This window comes from Ailuropoda melanoleuca, chromosome 2, assembly GCF_002007445.2.
Source record: "Ailuropoda melanoleuca isolate Jingjing chromosome 2, ASM200744v2, whole genome shotgun sequence".
NCBI lineage: Eukaryota > Metazoa > Chordata > Mammalia > Carnivora > Ursidae > Ailuropoda > Ailuropoda melanoleuca.
This window is the reverse complement of record NC_048219.1, coordinates 1361532-1383362: the sequence shown is the minus strand read 5'-3', so window position 1 is coordinate 1383362 and position 21831 is coordinate 1361532. Positions and strand designations below refer to the sequence as shown.

Genomic DNA, 21831 nt, shown 5'->3' with positions numbered 1-21831 from the left:
GTTTCTAGACCACGGTGGGAGTTCTGAGACCTGGGTTTGGGTCTGAGCTTTGCCACAGTCCTAGAGGAAGTCACTCGACCTCTCTGAAGTCCAGTGCCCTCCTCTGTCAGAAGGGGGAGACACCCACTTCACTGAGTTGCTGAGCTCTTAAAATAAAAAGAATCCACGCTAAAGTACTGGGCACACAGTGGTTTTCAGAGGTCCACTTTTACCGTGTCTAGACAACCTGCTGCCTTTCCCTTTATACTTTGCAATCTCTCAGATACAACTGTGCAGAGGTGGACAGCATCCGGTGTTCAGGTCTACCCTGAGCCCAAAACAAACTCTAGAAACGGCCATTGGCAGTTCGGCCCAGCCCAGTGGGGCCTCCAATCCAGAGGAGCAAGACACCTAAAAACTCAGCTCTTCACACCAAAGGGTACATGGTTCCACTTTCTCCTAGCAGAAAGTGTCCAGGTCTTTCTATAAAGACAAATCACCCTGTCGTCCTTAGAGTTGTGAACAATGATAGAAACAGAGGAAAATTCGCACTCCCAAATCAGGATGTTCTGTGATGTCTATAATTAGAAAAGTTGCTCAGAACAGGACAGAACCTTGGGAAGGCTGATGGGAAAGCAGTCCAGACTTGGCTGGAATTTTATTTTTTATTTTTTATTTTTTATTTTTTATTTTTTATTTTTTTTTTTTAAAGATTTTATTTATTTATTTGACACAGAGAGACAGCCAGCGAGAGAGGGAACACAAGCAGGGGGAAGGAATGGGAGAGGAAGAAGCAGGCTCATAGCAGAGGAGCCTGATGTGGGGCTCGATCCCATAACGCTGGGATCACGCCCTGAGCTGAAGGCAGACACTTAACAACTGCACCACCCAGGTGCCCCTTGGCTGGAATTTTAAAGAGGGCCTGCGGGAAGGAAAGGAAGGGATGGGTGCTCCCGTCCCAAGAAGGACAAAGTGGGCTGCCAGGAGGAATGCTGGCCCAGGACGGAATGAAACCCTTTATCGCTTCAGTGAAGATTGCCCTGCTTGAGTGTAATTTGGAAAAGCCATCTCTGCCCAGCCCTGCCCATTTGGCAGATGTCCCCAGGTCTGTGAGAACATCTTCAAGAAGTTCTCCGGGCAGCTGTCCCCTTAAGCACGCGTGGAAACCCAGGCTCTTCCAGGCAGTGGGCATTTTCCAACCTTCACTGGATCTTATGCCAGCCTATGGACCCGAAGGGGGCAGGTAGCAGCTCCAGGACTGTCCTGACAACATAGGTGCCATCCGGCTTGGTCATGTAGACAGCCCAGTTGGTGCCAAACTGGAAAAGAAGCAAAGCCAGCGTGAGGGAGGCAGCGTGACGGAGGGGTCGGGACTGACCTGGATTTGAGTCTGGCTCTAGCTGTCTAACGGTCCTTCCCGTGCCTCAGTTTTCTCATCTGTAAAGTGGGGAGGACAATAATCACACCTGGGCCAGCGAGTCTGAGGACAGAGCCAATACAAGCATGCCAAGCATGCCCTTCGAGGAATCAGCACCAAGCTCAGGACTTTGTTAACGGTCTGTAACCCCCAGGGCCTGACCTCCTCCTGCTGGGACAAACAACAACTAAAACCCTGCTTCCTTCCAGCACTTCCTCCACTCCTCCCAAGAATAAGCAGGTGCATGCCCGCCTCACCGCACGCCAGATATTGCCCACTCATGATTTCACTCTCTGCCCTTTGAGGTACGTGCTATCATTACCCCCATTTTAGGTTTAAGAGGACAAAGCCAGCAAAGAAGAAATTTTAGCCCAGATCTGTCTTCTCATTTTTCTCTTCTACTCTCAGGAGCTAAAACGTGCCTGCTGTTTCATCTTGGGCAAATGACTCAACTCTCTGGGGCCCAGCGTCTTGATGTGTGAAACGACTTTAAGAACAGAAGAATGTACCAGGCAGGAAGACAGCTGTGCATTGAGGCAGAGCCCAGAGCTGGAGTCAGCAAACTGGGGCTCTGCCCGGCCGTGTGTTGTGACAATTAGGATGGACAGAGGGCAGGCACCTGTACACGGAGCCTGGCCCATAGCAGGTGCTCAGTGAATGGAAGCCATTCTTACTGACTCTGGTGCTTAGCGACCGCTCAGGTCTGCAGCCTGCCAGCCTTCCCCGCTTCTGTCTGAATCACTACATTATTACCAGGCACGATCAGTCTCTGGATTTTTTTTTTTTAAATTAATGCTTTAAGGAAGGAGATTTTTCTGCTTGGCAGGCTCTGCCTGAGGGTATGGATGAAATCTGAGTGGTGGTGAGTCTGAGCGCCAGGTCCCCGGCCCTCACGCTTCATCTCTTATTCTTTGTGTTTCGGTTTCAGTTTTGCCTCTCCCTCCTTCAGCTTTTTCATTCACCTTCTCTCATTTGCCAACATCTAATCTGTTTGGGGAAAACAGCAAAGAGCAATTGGCCCGAGCCGGGCCTCGGGAGCCAGGGAGTTGGCACCCTGATGTGGTTTCCTCACATGGCCTTGAACGTGACAAGGTGCTGGGCAGCCATTTCTGCCCCTCTAACGTGAGATGAGTCCATAGTGCGAATTCAATGCCTTTATGGCGGCATTTGCATCTGAATTGGGGACCAGCGATCTGCTAACAGTGTCTGGTTTGCAGGCCTGGCTGGAAGCAGAAAAACAACGGAGCTGCCTGCACGGTAGGCAGATGCTTTGAAACCCCAGGGCACAAAAGAAAATGAAAAGGAAATGACCCCTTCTCCCCCTGGGTGTAAACAACTCCAAGCAGAAGCCTCCAGGGAACCAGCCGCTCCAATTCTGCAAAACACCATTATATCTCCTCTATGGCCGAAGAGAATCTGTCTCGCTTACAGACCCATCAAGGCAGGGAGGGGGCGTGAGGAGCAGCCAGCCTGAACTGACCACGAACGCCAGCTCGCCACCATCTGGCTACATGTCCCTCGGCAGGTCATTGTACTTCTCTGGGAGTGGGGGTAACGACCCCCCACCACCCCGGTAGGCTGGGGTGGAGATGAAATGAGACGCTGTATTTACAAGGGCTGATGATGTCACACGGAAGTTCAAGGGCCTGTGGGATTCTCCAGGCTGGTGGCTTTAACCTTTGGGGGACTCTGGAGGACACAGACCTCTTTGAGAGTCTGAAAGCTACTGACATGCCCCTCCCCGAAATGGACAGATGCATAAAAAACTTCCACGAAGTCCAGATTAAGAACTCATCGAATCCTCTTTTAACCATTTTTAAGGGTACAATTCAGCTCCCTTTCTTCTTGGAATACAATGTACCCTCTGTACCATGGCCTATGAGGCCCTGTCCCGTCATTTCTCCCCCTTACTCACTGCGCTCTAGGCTCTTTGGCCCTCTTATGACTTAATCAAACTCACCAAGTGTCTGGGGATTAAACATGCTGGTTCCTTTGCCTAGAAGTCTCTCTAGACCTTTGTCTGCCTCGTTTTTTATTATTTTTATCTCTGCTGCAATGTCATCCTTGAAGACAGGCCCTTCCTGGCCTTCTAAAGCAGTGGTTGGCAAACTATTTTTCTGTAATAGGCCAGACAGGAAATATCTTAGGCTCTAAAATCCACAGGGCTTTGCTGTAACTGTTCAGCTCTGCTGTCGGGGGGCCAAAGCGGCTATAGATAAAATGTGAAGGAACAGGTGTGGCTGTGTGCCCATCAAACTTTATTTACAAAAGTACGGGGGCAGGGCTGCATTTGCCCTGGACCAATGTTTGTTGACCTCTGACTCCTTTTTCTGCACTCTTTTCTCCATAGCCCTCATCACTCTCAGAAACTCTGTTTATTTTGCCCCTTTTTTGTTGTCTGTCTCTTGTACTAGACTGTGAACTATGAGGACAAGGCCTGTCTTGTCTTTTCACTGCTGTCGCCCCAGTGTAGCTCAGGGCTCAGCACACAGTAGACACTCACTCCAGCAGCTGTTGTATGAAAGAATAATTTCCAGTGATTCATGCAAATTTGGGCAGGCGTAGCTGTCAGCCAACAGGGCACACAGGACAGTAGCTATGTGTCCTGGCTGGCAGCCTGGCTTTGCTCCCACGGCCTGGGAAGGCAGGGATGCACCTGGTTTACCTTTTCCAGAAGGCAAGGTGCTTACCTCTCTCATGACTTGCCTGCAGGCTCCGCAGGGTGAGATAAAGTCATCCTGCAGGTCACTGTGGAGACAGAGAACCAAATGAACGTGGATCAGTCTCTCCTGAGGCATGAGGACAATTGCTGAGATTCAGGGCCCGAGTCCCTGCCCAGCTCCAGAGGAAGTCAAACCCCACCAGGCAGTTTCCAATTCACAGGCACATGGTGTCAGAGACGCTCAGAAGAACCACAAGGTGGCTTTCCACACTTCCAAGGGGCAAGTCACGGGCAGGCATGTTGTTTTCATCAGCGCGTTCGGGAAATGTTTAGTCAGCACTCACTGTCACCCACACTCCAGGGACACAAAGGTTAAGAGGACTATGTCTCTGGCCTTCAGGCGGTTTGCTCAACCCAGTGGCCAAGTAGACAACTAGATGAGTTATCATTTTAAACAAAATGCGCTTAGAACATACAGTAAGAGGAGATAGTCCCTCACTGAGGAACAAAAGAGAATATTTTGTGGAGGAGGTGGCCTTTGGTCCCTCCTTGGGGGACACGTAGAGTTCCTAAGTCACCATTAGTGAGCAGCTACTGTGTGCCAAGATCTGCACCAGGCACTTGATATCCATTATTTCTTTGAATTCTCAGTGCAACCTGAGTGTCAGAATGACCATTTTATCTACAAGAAAACAGGTTCAGCGAAATGAAGTAACTAACAGAGGTGCTAGCCTGAAGCCCTGTGTTTTTCTGTGCCGCAGGCAAAGGAAATAGTATGTGCAAAGGCCCTGTGGCATGAAAAAATAAGACATGTGAGTCAAAGAGAAAAACGGGCGCCTTGCATCTGAGAAGTCTAGAGAAGAGACGCTTACAGCCAAGGGTTTGCCTCTCAGAATGGAGCAGGCCATCCTCGAGCAGGATGAGGGGTGGTGCTTGAAGAAGGTGAATTTAACAGTAAGAACCGCCAAGCCTGCAGGAGCACCAGCAGTTACATCCGCTACCACCATCGTCCTTGCTCTTCTAGACCCACAGCTCTGTGAGATCTCTGCAAGAACACGGGACTTCAATTTTGGTTTTTGGTCAGCTCCTCCTTTTGGTAACCATGTGTGACTCTAACCAAGTCATTTGAACCCATCCAATGTGCATCTCTTTACCTGTAAAATGTAGGGAATCATGTCACCTACTTTGCAGGAATCCTAGAAGATAAAATGAGATAAAGCGTGCAAAGGGCTCTGTAAACTTTAGAGTGCTACACACGTATCACTATTGCCTAAACTACTGAGTACTTACTTATTCCTTTACACATATCAGCTCTGTTTTAATTTTAGTACCTCATCATATACAGATCATATATAACTTACAGATAATAATTGAAAATTAACTTATCATATATATGTTGACAATGATTATATTATTTAATATGTGCCTGGAAGGTTCCACACATTCTGCAAAGCACTTAAATGCATTATCTCATTTGAACTGACAAATACTTATTGGCGCATCGTGCCAGGCACTGGTGGTGCTGGGGATATAGCAATGAGCAAAACAGACAAAATCATTGCACTCAGGAATTTTTGACTAGTGAGAGGAGCCAGATAATCAACCAACGAACCAACCAACGATGCGTCAAGTAGAGATAGACACAGATGGTATGAATTGGGTAAAACAGCGGAGGGGAGAGAGAGTGATGGTGTGTTATTTTATTGAATCTTCATAACTTCCTTTTATATGTGTGGTTCCAAAGAAGCGTTCTGCTCCATGGAAATATGGGTCCTTTCTGAGCATGCTCCCAGCTTCAGAACAAAAGCCCACGGGGACGTGAGAGGTTGGGGACCTGTGCCCCAGGATGCACACTGAGCCACATTAACCCTTATGATTACCAGGTGACAGGTGTTGCAGCCAGAGCCTTCCACAAGCTCTTTGGAGGCTGGATTCTGTGTTATTTTTTACTTTTCTCCACACATGTTGACCGTGCCAGGCAGGAACGGGAAAGGAGCAACAAAGACCAATCAGAGAATCTCTGCCTTCAGGGATCTCACTGTTTGGAAGGGGAGATAAAGTCTGCATGTTAATACTTCAACACAGGCAGGCTGTGGTTAAGACCTGGGAGAGGATGGGGGCACCTGGGTGGCTCAGTCGGTTAAGCGTCTGACTCTTGATTTCAGCTCAGGTCACGATCTCAGAGTCGTGGGACTGCATTCCACGCTCAGGGGGTAGTCTGCTTCAGATTCTCTCCCTCTCCCTCTGCCTCACGGGGCCCCAAAATAAATAAATAAGTTGTTACCCCACCCCCCAAAAAAAGACCATGGTAGAGGTGCTCTGAGTGAAATTCAACCTCCCTTCCAGGACCTGTAAGGCTCTGTACTAATCTGACCCAAGCCAAGCTCACCACTTCCTTTCTCAATCTTGTGATACACATGGCCAACTGTCCAAAGGACAGTTCCCTGGACCAGGTGACCCGCATTAGGTTCTTCAAAGGCATCGGGGGGAACATACATTCTACCGGGGAAGTTGGATTTGGCTTAGGCTTCAAAAGTCCCAAGAAATCGCTTCCAGGCAGCATAGCTCTTAGGCTGAGAGACAGCCTGATAACAGTACTGGCTTACCCTTACATGGCACTTCTCTGTGCCGGGCACCGTGGTAAGGACCTCAGGGCATGAACTCATTTAATCCCCCAACAACCCCATAAGATAGGGGCTATGCAGGTACTCTTATCATCTCATGTGATAGGTTGTGAAAGATGACATGACCTGCCCAAGGTCACAAAGCTAGTAAGTGGCAGGACCAGGATCTGAACCCAGGATCTGTGGACTCTGCCTTTGGTAGCTTGCATAAGTCACAAGCATAAGGTTCAAACAAGAGTTTGAATTTGTTGCATACTCCGTGCCAGGACATGTACAGAAATCACTTCCTGCACCCTGACAACAGCCCAGGGGGTAGGTGTTATTCTTGTCCGTGCTGCAGATAAAAAGCCAAGCTCAGATCCTCGGATTCAAAACTAGGTCTCACGAACCCGGGAGCCAGGGCTTTTAACCATTACCCAACATTCCTGCCAAGAGTTAAGAATCAACAGCTTGGGAGAAGATGTGTCCCAGAACATGCTGGGTGCCGCGGGACATGGACCTCTCCCACCTTGTGCTGGGATCGACAGTTTCCGTGCTTTGTGCTGATTCTGCTCACATGCGGGACCATCCTCATCAGACGCGATGGGCTGGAAACCGACCGCCTTTGATGCCTACACTGGGGCCCCCCTGGGGACAAGCTTAGCTCCCCGTTAGCACAACCCCATCCTGGGCTCCACACTCTGCATCCTGGAGATCTCAAAGGGGCCCTCTGAGACTGTTCACACCCATCAGTGTTAACAAGAGAGCCGGCACTTTCCGCTCGTCCTGTAAACCCACGCTCCCAATTTAACAAGTCATTAGTGCAACAATGGCTGCAGTGCTCGCTCAGGGACGCGGGTGCAGGCTGGATCCCTGGAGCATAGCAGTTGGGTGCTAGAAAAATGCAGGTTTTATGTTAATAAGGACATTTGCTAATCATCGCTAGCAATACCCAGTCCTTTTTAAAAGTAGATAATGACCAGAAGAAAAAACCCTTCATTTAGAACATTGTAAACAGAGCAAAGGTACGGTGCCATTATCCTTTTGTTGATTTTGGACTCTTTTTCGCCCAGAATATCATTATTTTCTTGGATCCGCTTTGTATCTGAGTTATTTCCCCCCTCCCCGCTTTTAAATAAAGTGTAATCCACATCCTGAGCTCTGCTCCTCTGCACAAAATATTCCCAGCATGGCCTCATTTATTCCTCCCAAAGCCGAAGGGGAGCCAGGACAGACCTTGGTGACAGGGAGGGCTCTGGAAGCTGTCAGTGCCCCTTGGCTCCAGTCGCCCAGGAAAATAGCCTTCACTAACTTGGTCCACCTCGGGGCCAGGCTGAGGCACAGTTTTGGATCTTATAAAGAAATGGAGACTTGTTGCTGTTACCCAGTCCCTGCAGGGTCTTATGCTAGGTCCCTGCATTTCTGCTGCTGGCATTTCTGCCCGCAAGGTCCTGCAGCACCACCCTGAGGGAGAGGGAGCGCACTCCTTGTCCATAACCCGGGCACCTGGAGGTCCTGAAAGAGCAATGCTTGGTCAACCGTGCAGTCCCACGCTGGGCAGATTAAACATTTCCGGCGGCATTTTCCCCGCACCATTAATCTGCTAAGAAAACTCTCTCTCAGGGGCGCCTGGGTGTCTGCGTTGGTTAAGCATCCTGGACTCTTGATTTTGGCTCAGTCATGATCTCAGGGTGGTGAGATCAAGCCCTGCGTGGGGCTTCACACTCAGCAGGAAGTCTGCTTGAGATTCTCTCTCTCCCTCTTCTTCTGTCCCTCCCCCAACTTGCACTCTCTCTCTCTGTCTCAAATAAATAAATAAATAAAATCTTCAAAGAAAAAAAAAATAAAAGAGAACTCTCTCTCAGACAATGCAAAGGTACACACAAGAGCAATTCACCATTAAATTGGAAGTGTAACAGGGTCCAAGTTAGTAAAAGAGCCCACTCACGTGCTCAAATCCTGATGCCACAGAGCTTGGGTCCAGGGCCAACAAGAACTCAGTGAGCTTCCTGCGAGCGTCCACATGTGGGAACTTGGATATTTATGTTGGGGCGTGGGGAGAGAGTTGATGAATGCTTTTGTTCAGCCAGGACCCGGGCTGGAACCTGATTAGCGTGAACCGTAACCCGGGTTTACCTGGCTGTCGCCCCACCAGCTTGTCTTTATAGCCTGCTTCTTGGCACTCAGAGGTGGGCGATGCCAAGTGTAGTAGTCACCTCTCACAGTGAGGGATCCCAGAGGCAGCTCAACAAGGGTGGGGAAGGGTGTTTGATTTCCTGGCACAGCATGGTGTCATGGAAGGAGCCCAGAGTGAGACTCCAGAGATCTGGGTTGGTCCCAGCTTTGCCACGAATTCCCAGGAAAGTTGCTCAACCTCTCTGGGCCTCAGTTTCCTCATCTGTAAAATGGGGTAGTGGCCAGGGGGTCTATACCAGGTGATTTTTAGCTCCCCCTGGCTTTAGGTTTCTACGCCTCCTTTCCATTGTGTCTTGTAGGCATCCTGTTGTAGTTTGTGCTATTAGAACGAAAACCACACCTGCCCTCGAGTTAGAGGTGCCTTGGTTGTTTACCTGCTCTGTGGGCTCAGGGAGGGCAGAGTCCATTTCTGATTTGTCTCTTTATTCTCAGCACTCAGCCAAGCCCGCCAGTGCCCGGCACATAGGAAGTACAGAATAAATGTGTCAGATGAACGGACGGATGGATGACGCGCGTGGTGAGCATTGGCTGAACAGGTGATGAACACAACCGCGGCCTCCCTTTCCCACCCCTCACCTGGAGATGGCAATTGCCCTGAACTCTCGGTGTCCTTCTGAGATGGCCTTCTGGATTGCCGTCCGCTCCGCACAGACGCCCAGCGGGTAGCAGATGTTTTCTACGTTGCACCCTGAGAAGAGAGGAGAACGCAGTGGCATTTCCAGCAGAACCACTTCCCGTGGCAGGTGTTGAGGAAGAGGCTTGCCCCATTCCAGCGCAGGGAGGACCCTGTTACTCAGAGACAGCAATCTGACAAGAAGCAGTGGGGGACTCCGTGACCTCCTGCTGCCACGCCCCTTCCCAGAACTCCCCGACCCTCCTCGTTCACCCAATGCTTCCATCCAGAAGCACAGTGGGAGAAGGCACAGCAGAGCAGAACAGCTGAACCCGGCCCATCTCCCCAGCAAAGGTCAAGGCCTAGGGACATGCTGAGGCTTAAGAGGGTGAGTAGAGCCTCCCCCCCGCCCCCCGCCGCAGCCCTGGATCTAAGAGACAGAAGGTTCAACGACTGGGCCTGGGCAAAATTTTTGGTGGTGTTTACCAGCTATCAGAGTTCAACTGAATTCTACGTGAGTTGTGTTGCAAAACAAACTGTCAAAACCAACAAACTCAGGAACAAGTAACTCCCAAGCTTCGCAAAAGGTGTTCGTGACTGCGCAAGCTTTCAGGCAATCCCAGCCATCCCATGGGAGCCAGGCTGCTCCGGTGGCACAGCCCACAGCCAGGGAGTCCTCCCCAGTGTCCCTCTCAGGAGCATGTCCCTGGGGGACAATGGGTGCTAAAGCCTGTTCCCAGGACACAAAACACCGGCATAGCCAGATTGACTGACTAACAAACTCATTTTCAGGGAAGTAATCGTCCCAGAAGGTGGGCTTCCCCTTGACTGCCAGGATGTGGTCTGCGTCACTCCTCATAGCTTGCCTTTCTTTCTCTCTGAGGCAGAGATATCAATTGTTCCTGAGGATTTCTTTTCTCCTTCTTTTTTTAAAAAAAGATTTTATTTATAGAGAGAGAGAGCGAGTGTGCACATGGACGGACAAGTGGAGGGAGGGGCAGAGGGAGAAGGAGAAGCAGACTCCCTGATGAGCAGGGGGCCCCGATGTGAGGCTCGATCTCAGGACCCCAAGATTATGACCTGAGCATGGCAGGACCCCAAGATCATGACCCGAAGGCAGACCCTTAACCAACTGAGGCACCCAGGCACCCCCTCCTTCTTGCTTTAAGTAATACAAGTGAGCCCTATTCCAATATGGCTGCTCACATGGCCGCTCAGCTAGAGACGGTATTTCCTGGATTGCCTTGCAGCATAGTACAGCCATGTGACTAAGTTTTGGTCAGCGGGATGTGGCCCAAAGTGAGGTGGGAAACTTCTGGGTCACAATTTTGGTAGAGATGAATTGCCCTTTGCTCCCTTTCTTTTATGCTCTACAGGCTGGTTTGAGATGGGACAGCTCTGGCCATGTCGTTTATGGTCATAGGGATGGAGAAGCAACAAGAGAGAAGGCACTTGGGACCCTGGTCCAACTCATGCATCAGAGTCAAGTCGCCTATTTGCCCTGGCATAACTGCCTCCTCTGAATTGTTTTATGAGAATAAAGGAGAATTCTGTCACATTGGAGTCACTGTCTTTTGGGATTTTTGTTATAGCAGCTTAACCTAGACCTAATGAATAGAGAAATTGGTACTGAGAGTGAAATGCGGCTTTGACAAAAAAAAAAAAAAAAAAACAAACCATCTAAAATACACAGCCTTGGGGCGCCTGGGTGGCACAGTGGTTAAGCGTCTGCCTTTGGCTCAGGGCGTGATCCCGGCGTTATGGGATCGAGCCCCACATCAGGCTCCTCTGCTATGAGCCTGCTTCTTCCTCTCCCACTCCCCTGCTTGTGTTCCCTCTCTTGCTGGCTGTCTCTATCTCTGTCAAATAAATAAATAAAAAATCTTTAAAAAAATAAAAAAATAAAAAATAAAATACACAGCCTTGGCTTAACAGTTGGGCAACGTGAATGGGAAAATACAGACATGGCCCCGTGGAAAGCTGATGGCCCTTGTTACTCTGTGGCAGATGATTTGGTAAAGGCCCATCCTTTAACCTGGGAAGCAGACGGTGCTACCTACCATTAGGATTCTCTACCTGGCAATGGGAATCAGCCTCGAGGCAAAGATCTAATGAAGGGTGACATCTTTTCACTCAGTCTATTGTGTGGGGGCTTCGAAATGCCGCAGCAGGGATGGGCCAGGCAGGGAAGCCAGTTACTAAAAAAGGGGAGTTGGCAGGCTTAGGAACTATGCCCAGAAAGGATCTTTGAGTATGGTTACTCCTGTATGGAAGTGACTGGAAGCAAATAAACCAGAAGGTTTCCAAGTTTTTCACAGAATTGGCTAGCCAGAGAAGCCAAAAGTCTGGTCTGTAAAATCCTGTGATCATTTAATCCCAAAAGAAACCCCTGGGTCCCCAAAACCCCACCATGAGGAGTGAGCTGAGAGAGCTGTGTGCCCCCAAGGAGGGGGATTCTCCCCAAAATCCACTTCAGATGTATGGCTGAGGTTAGGATAGTCAAGGAGGAAGCTTCCAGAGGACAAAGCCTGGGGTCCCCGTGGAGAGTGGACAGGCGGTGACCCCCAGTGCAGAAAGGGAAGACTGAGTGTGTATTAGGGCAGGGAGTCTTCACACTTCTTGCCCGGCAGGACTGATAACTGCACGGACTAGTGGCCACTGTGTGTTCCCTGTTCTTCCCTTTTCCTATCAGAAGATTTGATGGTGATTATTCTTTCCTACTCTTTCCTGCTCCTACTCCACACTGAATATTGTGGGAGTGAGTGGAAACTGGGGTGTGGGTGATTACTTTTCAGATTCTGGGCCACTAGACCAGCAGGACCACATCTGCACCTCAGGAAGGGGATGGAACAGCCCCAAGATCCCACTCCCAGAGCTGGATGCAGTGACTGGGTGGGACTTTGTGTTGCCTCCCTTGGGAGGGTGGTAAGTGGGTCCTACGTGTGGAAAGGAGGTACGCAGATATTTAAAGGCCACAGGTGGTCCTGTGGCAAAGACTAACTGTTCCCAGGGTTCACTGTCCCAACCGAAGCCACTGGAGTTGAGCAGGGCACAGGCAAGAGAGCACATTTCCCAACCTCCCTGGAAGCTTCCTGTAGGCTTGCAGTTTTAACCAATAAGATAAGAGCAGAAATGATGGGTGCAACTTCCAGATGACATTTTTACGGGTCCATTGCTTGCTCCCCACTTCATCTTTCCCTTTCCCAGGGGTGGAACATGGATGTGATGACACGTGCCAGTTTTGAACACGTGGATATGGACACCACTCTAGGGATGGCAGGACATCAAGAAGGAAGGAATCTGATCTCCTGAACAGCTTTGTGGAACACAGCAGCGCACAACAGTTCATATGCCCAGAAGTCCACCCCACCCCTGGTCTGTTAGATGAGAGAAGCAAGCAGCCATCTTGTTCAAGTCACTATGTTTCTATTTGTCTCATCACCTGAGACTGTTTCTTACCTATGGCACTCTCTTTTTCTACGTGATTATGTAGGATTTGGTTCTTCCTGTAGTCAAATTTGGAAATTGGTCATTATTTCCTCATATATTTTCCCCATAGAATTTTCTGTCACTGCATTATTTACATGGACGTATTAGGAGGGGTTCAGTTAATCATTTGATCCGTTAATCATCATCATGGCTCTCAAAATCACAGGCATTCATGTTCAGCAGATGGAGAGGAACCAACCCCCCACCAAAGTAGTTCAAATGGGAGCTGCCATCTTGTCTCACATGACCTTTTTATTGGTCTAAGGATGAGTGCCTAACCCACACTGGGCCAATCAGAGTTGAGCACCTAACTCCCTGGGCCAATCAGAGCCAGGTATCTTACCACAGTGAGCCAGTCAGAGTTCTCTACGCAGAAACTTCAGCTCCTCTAGGAGACTGAGTGTGTGGGCTTGGCTCCCGCTGCTGGCTGGGTTTCCACTCATTATGGAGGAGACCGTTAGGGGAAATGGACACTCAGAAGAACGGATGGGAGATGAGATGGGAGACGGCCAGAAAAGAGTTGGCCCTGGTGCAGTTGCCCCTGAGGCCCAGCTACACGCCGTCTCTTCCCACAGTTTTAGGAGCCAATACACCCTCCTTTTGTCTAAAATAGTTTGCATGCATATCCACCCTCTACAACCACACAGAAGTGTTAGTACGGTTGGGATATGGCACAAGGAGCGACCAGGGAGTTGCTGCCCTGAAAGTAATGGTTGACATTTACTGAACGCCAAATGTTTTTGACTTTGGCCAAGCGTTTGTTCGCATTCACATGTGAGTCACTAGAGCCGGATAACTGGCCCTCTCCCGAGGTCAACGGAAGTGAAATGAATGAATGAATGAATGAACGAATGAATGAGTGAATACGGCTCTCTTGCTCCCCACCTAGTCTCCCCAGCCAAGTTCCTGGTGCCCGCCTGAAATGACTTCCTCTAAACATGTCCTTGCCTGCCCTGCCCACCTTTGCTGACTTTGGCCTGGCTGCATTTGACTTCTGCCTCTCCCAAAGTAAGATCCTTGCTCGCCTTATTCCCCCACTTCGTTCCCAGTCTGGCAACCACCCCAAGCCCTGCCTCATCCCTGACTCAGGAGCACTGACCCTGTTAAACGTGATTCACATAAATCTTGGGTTTTGCAGAAGGCTCCTCCCTCAGGATGATTGCCTGTATCTGCATTTGAAGTTCGGAATGCCCTCATAGACAGAAATCTTCCTTAACTGTGTCTAAAAATTTCAAAGGGCCAGTTAAGGGAGAGAGACTGTTTTAGAAGACAGCCCACTGCTCAAACGGGGCTTTGCAGAAAGAGCCCCGAGGTTCCGTTCTGCCCTGGGACCCTTTGCTCTACTGGCTCTGAGAATTTGGGAAAGAGACTAAAACCTCCCTGAGGCTCAGTCTTGTCATTTAGAAGTGAGAGCCACAGCACCTCTCTCAGAGGACTCTGGTGAGAATGAGCCGAGATCACGCAGGTAGAGCGATGAGCACACAGCCCAGCACAGAGCTAGGGCCCAGCAGTGACCAGCTCCTGGTATCAATTGCATGAAAGTCAAGGTTTGGGCGGTGGAAGTAAAATAAAACGAAATCAGAGAGAGAGAGACAAACCGTTAAGAGACTCTTAACTCTAGGGAACCAACGGAGGGTGGCTGGAGGGGTGGTGNCGGAACTGATGAATCGCTACACTCGACCTCTGAACCTAATAATACACTCTATGTTAATTAAATTTAAATAAAATAAAAAAATAATAAAAGCAAGGTTTTGGTGGTGCCAGGCCTGTGTGACCGAGCACCTGCTCCTTCCAGACAAGGTGTGACAGTGGTTCTGACTCTGCCCTTCAGACACTCTGAAATCCTTTCCAGGACTACAAGGCCTCACATAATCTGGTCCCCACCTGCCTACATTTTGGACTCCATCTCCTTTGGCTCTTCAGGCCCACTGGCCTTCCCAGTGTTCTCCAAGGACGCCAAGCCCTCTCCTGCCATATGGCCTTTGCACTGGCTGTTCCCACTGCCTGCAGCTCTCTTCCCCTGTGTGCATAGGTTTCACCCTACTCCTGCCTCTGCTCAGATGTTCCCTCCTCAGAGAAGCCTGCCACAGGCACCCTAGCTCAAATTGTTGCCTCCGCCCATGCCCGCAGACTCCAATCCTCTCAATCCATTTATCCTGCTTCAATTGTCTTTATTGTCTCATTCCCCCATCACAGGGTAACTTCCTAAGGACAGAGCCTCGGTGCTGCAGGATGCCCCACCCGGGGCCTGGGACAATGAGGCCAGCCAGGCTCTCAGTTATTTTATCCAATGAGTGGAATTTCCCGCTTTGGTGCTAGATCTCTGAGCGACAAAGGAATAACTTCGTTGAGGGCCTCTAGCAAGTTCAAGTGGAATTTCCTAGTCTTATTAAAAAAGAGGGGGAAAAAGGAACAAGAAGAAGAGAGCCCTTAGCCATGTACTGTGATCCTGAAAGGCCAATTTTGTTTTGCTTCCCTCAGCTCAGAAAACAAGGCCGTCATCCATCCAGGCAAACCAACGCCGTCATCCATCCAGGCAAACCAACGCCGTTCCCCGTGTTGCCTTCGCTTGCTCTGAAACACACACACACACGCACGCACGCACGCACGCACGCAGAGGCTGGCATGGTGCCAAGTTAGGGATCCAGAATTGCAGGATATTACTAACAGCTTTCTTTTATTCTTGTCTTTTATTGTTTTTCTTTTACCTGCCTGGTACTTCATTTGTATTATGTCATTGACCCTTTTAACAACTCTGTAAGGCAGAGTCTATTTTGACCCCATTTCTGAGAAGGTAACACTGAGGCTGCTGGCAGGGAGCCTGGACACACATCCTGACCTGTCAGGTACAAAGGACTGTCCTTTTTCTCTATGGCATCTCAATGAGCACATGGGGTTTTTTGTTTTTTTTTTTTTTTTAAGATTTTATGTTTTTATGCGACAGAGAGACAGCCAACAAGAGAGGGAACACAAGCAGGGGGAGAGGGAGAGGAAGAAGCAGGTTCCCAGTGGAGGAGCCCGATGTGGGACTCGATCCGGAACGCTGGGATCACGCCCTGAGCCGAAGGCAGACACCCAACGACTGCGCTACCCAGGCGCCCCTCAATGAGCACATGTTTTAGAGGTGGTTTGGTGCATAGGGCAGGGCGAGCCCTGGAGGTTACCAAGCCATCGGCAAGGAAGGAAGTTCACAAGGAGATGACGTGGGCCTTGCCGCCCAGAGAAAAGAGCGATGCCGGAAAGCACCGTGCCTACTCTGTCCCGAGGGATCTCAGTAGTTAGAGCGGCCCTTCTCGCACTCACCCCTGGGCATCAACATCTCCTGGACGGCTTCTTGAAAGGGATTTCTGAGCCCTACTCCTGGAGTTTCTACTTCGGTAAGCCTGGGTCAGACCCCAAGAACTCGCATTTCTTGCAAGTTCCCGGGAGGTGCCAAGGCCACAGGTCTGGGACCGTATTTGAGAATCACTGAACCAAAGAAATGTCATGGGTATGTGCTTGAAGAAATACTACACTCTTTCCACGCTCCTTCCTCCCCCCCACTGCACACACAACACACCGTGACACGCAGGAATTATATTCCAACTCAACTACAGAGTCCAGGGCTGTCAGTGAAGCTCATCTTTGTAAGGATCTGCTTTTGAGTGACAGTGGAGAGGACTAGTGGAGGAGCCTGCGGGTGGGAGGACGGGGAGTGGTGGGTGTAAGGAAGGCTGTAAGGACAGGAAGCCAGTTAGAGATGCCTGCTTTGACTCACCTGGAGGTGCCTTGGGGAGGGGGGGGTGTGGGTTGGAGAGGGGTCCTGGAGGAGAAGGGAGGCCCCAGGAAGGTATCAGGAGGCCAGGGGCTGGTCTGAGGGAAGATGATGAAGGATCAGATTTCAAGGTTAAAGCCAAGCAAGCGGGATTCAGCGATTAACCAGGCCGCCTTTTAAGAGTCTTTTTAGAAACGTGGTTTGTTCCTCCCAGAAGTCATCAGAGCTGATCCAGTAAAGTGGCTTTCCCCCTAAATGGCGAAGGAGCATAGAGAGTGCTGAAGTCCCTCTAGGGAGAGGGGGTGAGGGAGACAGACCACCGTCCCGAGAACAAACTTGCCCATCCCTTGCCAGTGAAGAGTGGTCTCCATGACTCTCCCCCACCACCTTCGACCTGGCATTGCACAAACACTGGCTGCCCTGGGCCACCCCACTGCCCCTGCCAACCCCCCCCTGCTGCCCCATCTCTTCTGAGTCCCCACCTCCCTCCGCACCTGTAGCTCTGCCTTCCCTGGCGGGCCCCTCCTCTGCCCATGTTCTCCAGCAGCAATCACAGAAGATAATTGTGGTGATGAGTCACCATCCTGGCGGCCCGTCCGTCCTCGAGGGGCACAGGACCCTGGCCAGGGTCAAGGGGAAGTGATCATTATTACAAGACCGTGACTACAAGGCTGTCAGACTTGCTTTGGAACTGAATGGGGCACCAGCTGCCCCTGAGGAGGGGAACTCCACAGAGGCTGGTCTTTGGTGCAGCTGGAGAAAGTCACAGGACAGGGCAGACCTGTCTCACATGAAACTATAAACTCGCAGCGTCTCAATTCAGCTGTGCCTTCTATGCCTCCTCATCATCTCAAATTCACCCCATGATGCCGTCAGGTTCGCACTGACTGTTCTAGGTCCCCTTCTCTCCAAGCCCTGCCTTACTACCCTCTGCCCTTCCTTCCCATCTGCAGGAGATCCAGGGATTCTGGTAAATGCCCTCCCTTCGTCCCTCTCTCCCAGCACTCTCTCTCTGCCCCCTTCGGCACGTGCACCCTGCGGCAAGGGGCAGCAGGAGGAGCATGGCCTCAGTTACCTCATTTGTAGAGTGTGTGGTGTTTGGCTTTTGCTTTGGCACCTCCATACTCCTTCTTAACAGACCCCCAACCCCCGGGAACAATGTATGTGTGAGTCAGCTGGACCAATCACACTACTCTATCATTACAACAGTGATTGGCTCAGGGATGCGCATGTGATTGGAGATGGACCAATCAGAGCCCTTCCCTGGAATTTTTCCATCTTTAGCTAGCGGAGAAGAGTTCTTGCTTCTCTGCTTTTGAGGCTGTAAGAATATGAACCAGAGGCTGCCTGCACTCATGTTCCCTGATGCCTGGAGAAAGCCCACCTGCAGGGTAAGAGAAAGAAAACAAGCACCCAGAAGGACAAAGAAGGGTATGGTGACATCTGAGTTCCTGGATCCAGCTGTCCCTGAGTTAAGATCTATCCTTGCCCATTGTGGTTTTGATTGGTTTCTGTCATTTACAACTAAAGTGCTCTGACTACTGCATGTGACACTCGTTGTCTCCCTTCATGTGGGGGCTATGTGATTACAAGAGACCTTCTGTATCAAGTGCTTAGCAAATGATCAATCACTAAGCGGATGGTCAATCCACTGTAGCTGTTGGTCCCTGCCCACCATGTCCTCAGCACCATCCAGCTCTGCCTTCAGCTCCCCACCTTGGCCAGCACCTCATCATTTCCCTGGTCTACCTGGCTGAAGATCTAGAACCATATTCCTTTCCTTCATTCCAGTATTGCTCACCCCAAGCCCGGTCTACTTGTCCCATATAGTTTCTCTCATGCCTTTCCTTCCTCTTTGTTCCACCTGCCACTGTCCTAGTCCAGGTCACTCATTCATGCATTCCACAAACTTTAACTGAGGACATATTACAGGCTGGGCAATGTGCTGGCCTTGTGGGCAGGTCAGCAAACAAGACAGACATCATCCCCCTGACACTCTTTCCTCTGTCTTGGCTCTCCCTGAGTGCCTGTCAGACCAATTGCCCTTGAATTCGATTTTCATGTTACTCTTTTTCTTCTTTTTTTAAAAGATTTTATTTATTTATTTGAAAGAAAGAGACAGAGAGGGAGACAGAGATAGTGAGAGGGAGCACAAGTGGAGAGAAGAGGGAGAAGCAGGGTCCCCGCTGAGCAGGGAGCCCGATGCCCAATGCGGGGCTTGGGGCATGCAGGGCTTGGGGCAGGACCCTGGGGTCATGACCTGAGCTGAAGGCAGACGCTTAACTGATTGAGCCACCCAGGCACCCCCATGTTACGCTTCTTCTTAATAACGTTCCTGGTTCCCTATCTTCCCAACTTATCAAATCTCCGTCAATGCTTCGCCTTCACAAGTACTCCACAATCTGCCTCCAAATAGTAATAATATAAAAATACCGTTAGTAGAGGAAGCTGCCACGATTTGTGGCATCCTTCCTGTGGGCAGAAACTGTGTTAATCACTTTATAGGCATGAGCTCTCGACCTGAGGATTCCACAGCTGATCAGCACAGGCACCAACCATCCGGGAGGACCCTGGTGCCATGTCAGGCTAAGCAAACTAGCTCTGTCCACAGCCATCCGGAAAGGTGGGTGCGCGATCCTCAGTTCACAAATGCCTAAGACAGGGGCGCCTGGGTGGCACAGCGGTTAAGCGCCTGCCTTCAGCTCAGGGCGTGATCCCAGTGTTATGGGATCGAGCCCCACATCAGGCTCCTCCGCTATGAGCCTGCTTCTTCCTCTCCTACTCCCCCTGCTTGTGTTCTCTCTCTCACTGGCTATCTCTATCACTGTCGAATAAATAAATAAAATCTTAAAAAAAAAAAACCCTTAAAAAAAAAAAACTTTAAAAAAAATTAAAAAAAAAAACAAAAACAAAAACAAATGCCTAAGACATATCAGGGTGAAGTGTAATGCCCAGGATCACACAGCTGATAAAACAGCAACACCACGATTCACACCCAGGAGCCTCTAAGTTCAGAGCCTTCACCCCATCCCAGAGGGCCTCCCTAAATCCCCACTGCACAACCAGGTTCTTCCCTGCAATTTAGATAGGCCACACTCCTGCTCACCTCATTCATTCACTCCTACGGTCATTGGTTGAGGCTTCCCTTTTGAACCATGACCTGTGTAAGAGGAGGGACCTCCATGGGGGGCAGAGACTATGTCATTTGTGCTCATTGCGATATCCCTGGTACTTGGTACTTTACCTAGGACGTCATGGTGCTCAGCAAATATTTGTTGAATGAATGAATTCACGCGAGGAGGCGTTGGAAAAAGCCAGTGGCTGATTCAACGTTCAAGCCTCAGGAGCTGGGGGCGTTGTTTGTGGTGGTGGTTAATGTTTAATAGTCATCTAAACCACCAGGCCAGGCCTGAATTCCCACAAGACACACAGAGTCTTGATTCCCCACAGAGTAGACAGCTTGGAGTCAGGGGAAATCTGGGTTCAAATCCCAGCTCTGGATCTTGGGCATTTAGCTGTGAGCCTCAGTTTCCTTCCCTGTGATATAAAACTGCCTTGAGGGGTTATAAGGGTTAATGGATAACATTCTTCACTATCCTTTCACACACTAGCACTCACTCAAGGTTACTTCTCCCGCTCAAAGAGGTTTACGACCCAGGTGACTCATGAAATGGGACAGAACGCCCAAGACAAGAGGTAACATGAACAGCAAGGAGAACTCAGGAGGGGCACCTTACAAGGGGAGGTGGGGGCCCCCAGCCAGACTCACAGCTGAGCGCAGAGGGGGCGAGTGGCTCACAACTGGCCTCAGGCTATTGGAGGTCATGGATTAGATAGCCACATGTGAACCTCTGTCCCTTTAAATAGCTGCCATTGCCAAGTAGAGGTGGATTCTGGGTGGCAGGGCTGGGTGTCCCCATCTGTCCCCCTGTGTCAATTCTCATCTGCCCTCTGAGTGGTGGGGAGGGGCATGGCTTCCCTGACACTTCCTCACCAAGTTCCCCACTGTTGAGAATGAGAATGCCTCTTAGTTGAGCAAAAACAAGTCTGAACTTTTGTTCAAGGGAGCTTTTCTAGAAAACCAACAAACCAAAGAAAAGGAGCTTAGGAAGAGATTAGTGCTGACTCCAGTTCCCACCATCCTCTTCCCACCCGCCTCAGGCCAGCACTCATGGCTGGTCACCCAAACTTCTCCAGGCTTCCTTCCTCCACGATCCTCTGCAAGGACGGAACTCCTCTAACAAGTCACCGGCCGTTGGTGGGTTCCTCAATTTCTTTCCTTGCCCAGTAGGTGATGGGAAGAAAGCACGGTTTGGGGGAGCCCAGCCCTGGGTTCCACCACCAGCGCCCCGTGTGACCTTGAGCGAGCCTTGTCACCTCTCTGGGCCTCAGTTTCTTTATTGAAAACAGGGCCTGACACGGAGGTGAGTGGGTGAGAGGTGAGGGCTTGCTAACGAAACCTGTGGAAGCCTTCTTCGGGGGCCACGGGGAGCGGGGCTCAGAAAGTACCAACCGTGTCCCTCCCAGCTTTGAGTTATGGCCTCCCCTTCCAACGTCCCTCCCCGTCCCACCCCTTGCCTCCCAGTCCTGGAAGAACTGGAAAGTCGCCGCATCCGGGCAGCACCCGCATCCCCACGGTCCGGAACAGCAGGCAGGGCAGGGGAGAGGGGTGCCAGCGTTACAGGGGTGGCCCACCGTGAGCGGCCAGAGCCGCCCTCCGCTCTGTCGCCTCCCGCCGGGGCTGCGGCCGAGGGGACCGGGGCGCCCTTACCGGAGAAGATCCTCCCGTCCCGAGTGAGGATCGCGGCCCCCACGGGGAAGTGACTGTAGGGGCAGTAGGCGGACTTCTTGGCCTCCCGACAGGAGAGCAGCAGCCGCTGGACGAGCTCGGGCTCCAGGGCGCTGGCGGGACTCTCGTGGGCCATGTCGGTCCCCCGGGGCGGCGGAGGCGCAGAAGCCAGCTCGCCGCACAAGCCAGCTCGCCGCAGGTCCCGACCCCCGCCGGGCCCGCGCCACGTTAGCTCCTCCCCCGGGGCGTGTCCCTGCGGGGTGGGGGAGGGGCGCTGGGCGGGGCCGGGAGCCGGGCTTCCCGCCCCCCACCCCCCGCCCCGGTCCCCC

General features: G+C 50.9%; 1 protein-coding gene across 1 annotated transcript; it reads right to left on the bottom strand.

Annotated features, from left to right (window-relative positions):
• Positions 1-760: 760 nt before the first annotated feature.
• On the bottom strand, positions 761-21735 carry CDA (cytidine deaminase). Its single transcript, XM_002928103.4, has 4 exons — positions 21485-21735; positions 9434-9545; positions 4087-4144; positions 761-1298 (listed from the first exon to the last, which is right to left on the bottom strand). The coding sequence occupies exons 1-4, from the start codon at positions 21636-21638 to the stop codon at positions 1182-1184; spliced, it is 441 nt and encodes a 146-aa protein (XP_002928149.2). The 5' UTR covers positions 21639-21735; the 3' UTR covers positions 761-1181.
• Between the last annotated feature and the right edge of the window lie 96 nt (positions 21736-21831).